Here is a 562-nt window from a genome sequence, read left to right on the forward strand (position 1 = left end):
AACGAGGAAGAGAAAAGGGAACAGGGAAAAACGTGAGCATCGTAGAATATTTTGCTATACTGATATGTTTGTTTATTATTATTTTTCTCATTTTTCTCCTTTGGCCGACTGAAGAGTAAAAAAATATATATATTTTAATCTAAATGATATATTGAATTTCATTTAAGAAATTGCATATCATTAGGTTAACCATTCTTGTTAGACTTTACCCTTTGTAGACAGTGCAACATCAAACTGTCAAGTATGACACAGTAGGAATTATTAACAGGTTATTGTCACTGTCCATCGCACATTCACTGATTCAGCCTATTTTGCAGTAAGCGAGTACGAGCTGCTTTTGCTAGACAGCTGGACGGGACGCGCCAAGGACTTCGAACATGCCCGCCCCATCAACCTCAGCCGCGTGGTCGAGCGAGACTTCGAGACCAAAGTGCTCCTCGAGGCCGGGTCGAAGGTCGTCGTCAATGTCTCGCTGGAAGTGGACCGGGAGAAATACCTGACCATCAGAGCGGTCGACGCCGAGGGCAACAGAGGGTTAGTGCTCACGACCAAGGTTTTCTTA

General features: G+C 43.6%; 1 protein-coding gene across 1 annotated transcript in view; it reads left to right on the top strand.

Annotated features, from left to right (window-relative positions):
• Positions 1-562, top strand: part of LOC119588607 (calcium-activated chloride channel regulator 3A-1-like) — a gene marked incomplete in the record, with an annotated part of 45835 nt that overhangs the window by 44137 nt on the left and 1136 nt on the right. Inside the window, 1 exon segment of the mRNA XM_037937249.1 lies at positions 318-534. Within this exon segment, the coding sequence (XP_037793177.1) occupies positions 318-534 (217 nt within the window).

Source organism: Penaeus monodon, chromosome 24 (genome assembly GCF_015228065.2).
Source record: "Penaeus monodon isolate SGIC_2016 chromosome 24, NSTDA_Pmon_1, whole genome shotgun sequence".
In the NCBI taxonomy this organism is placed as follows: Eukaryota; Metazoa; Arthropoda; class Malacostraca; order Decapoda; family Penaeidae; genus Penaeus; species Penaeus monodon.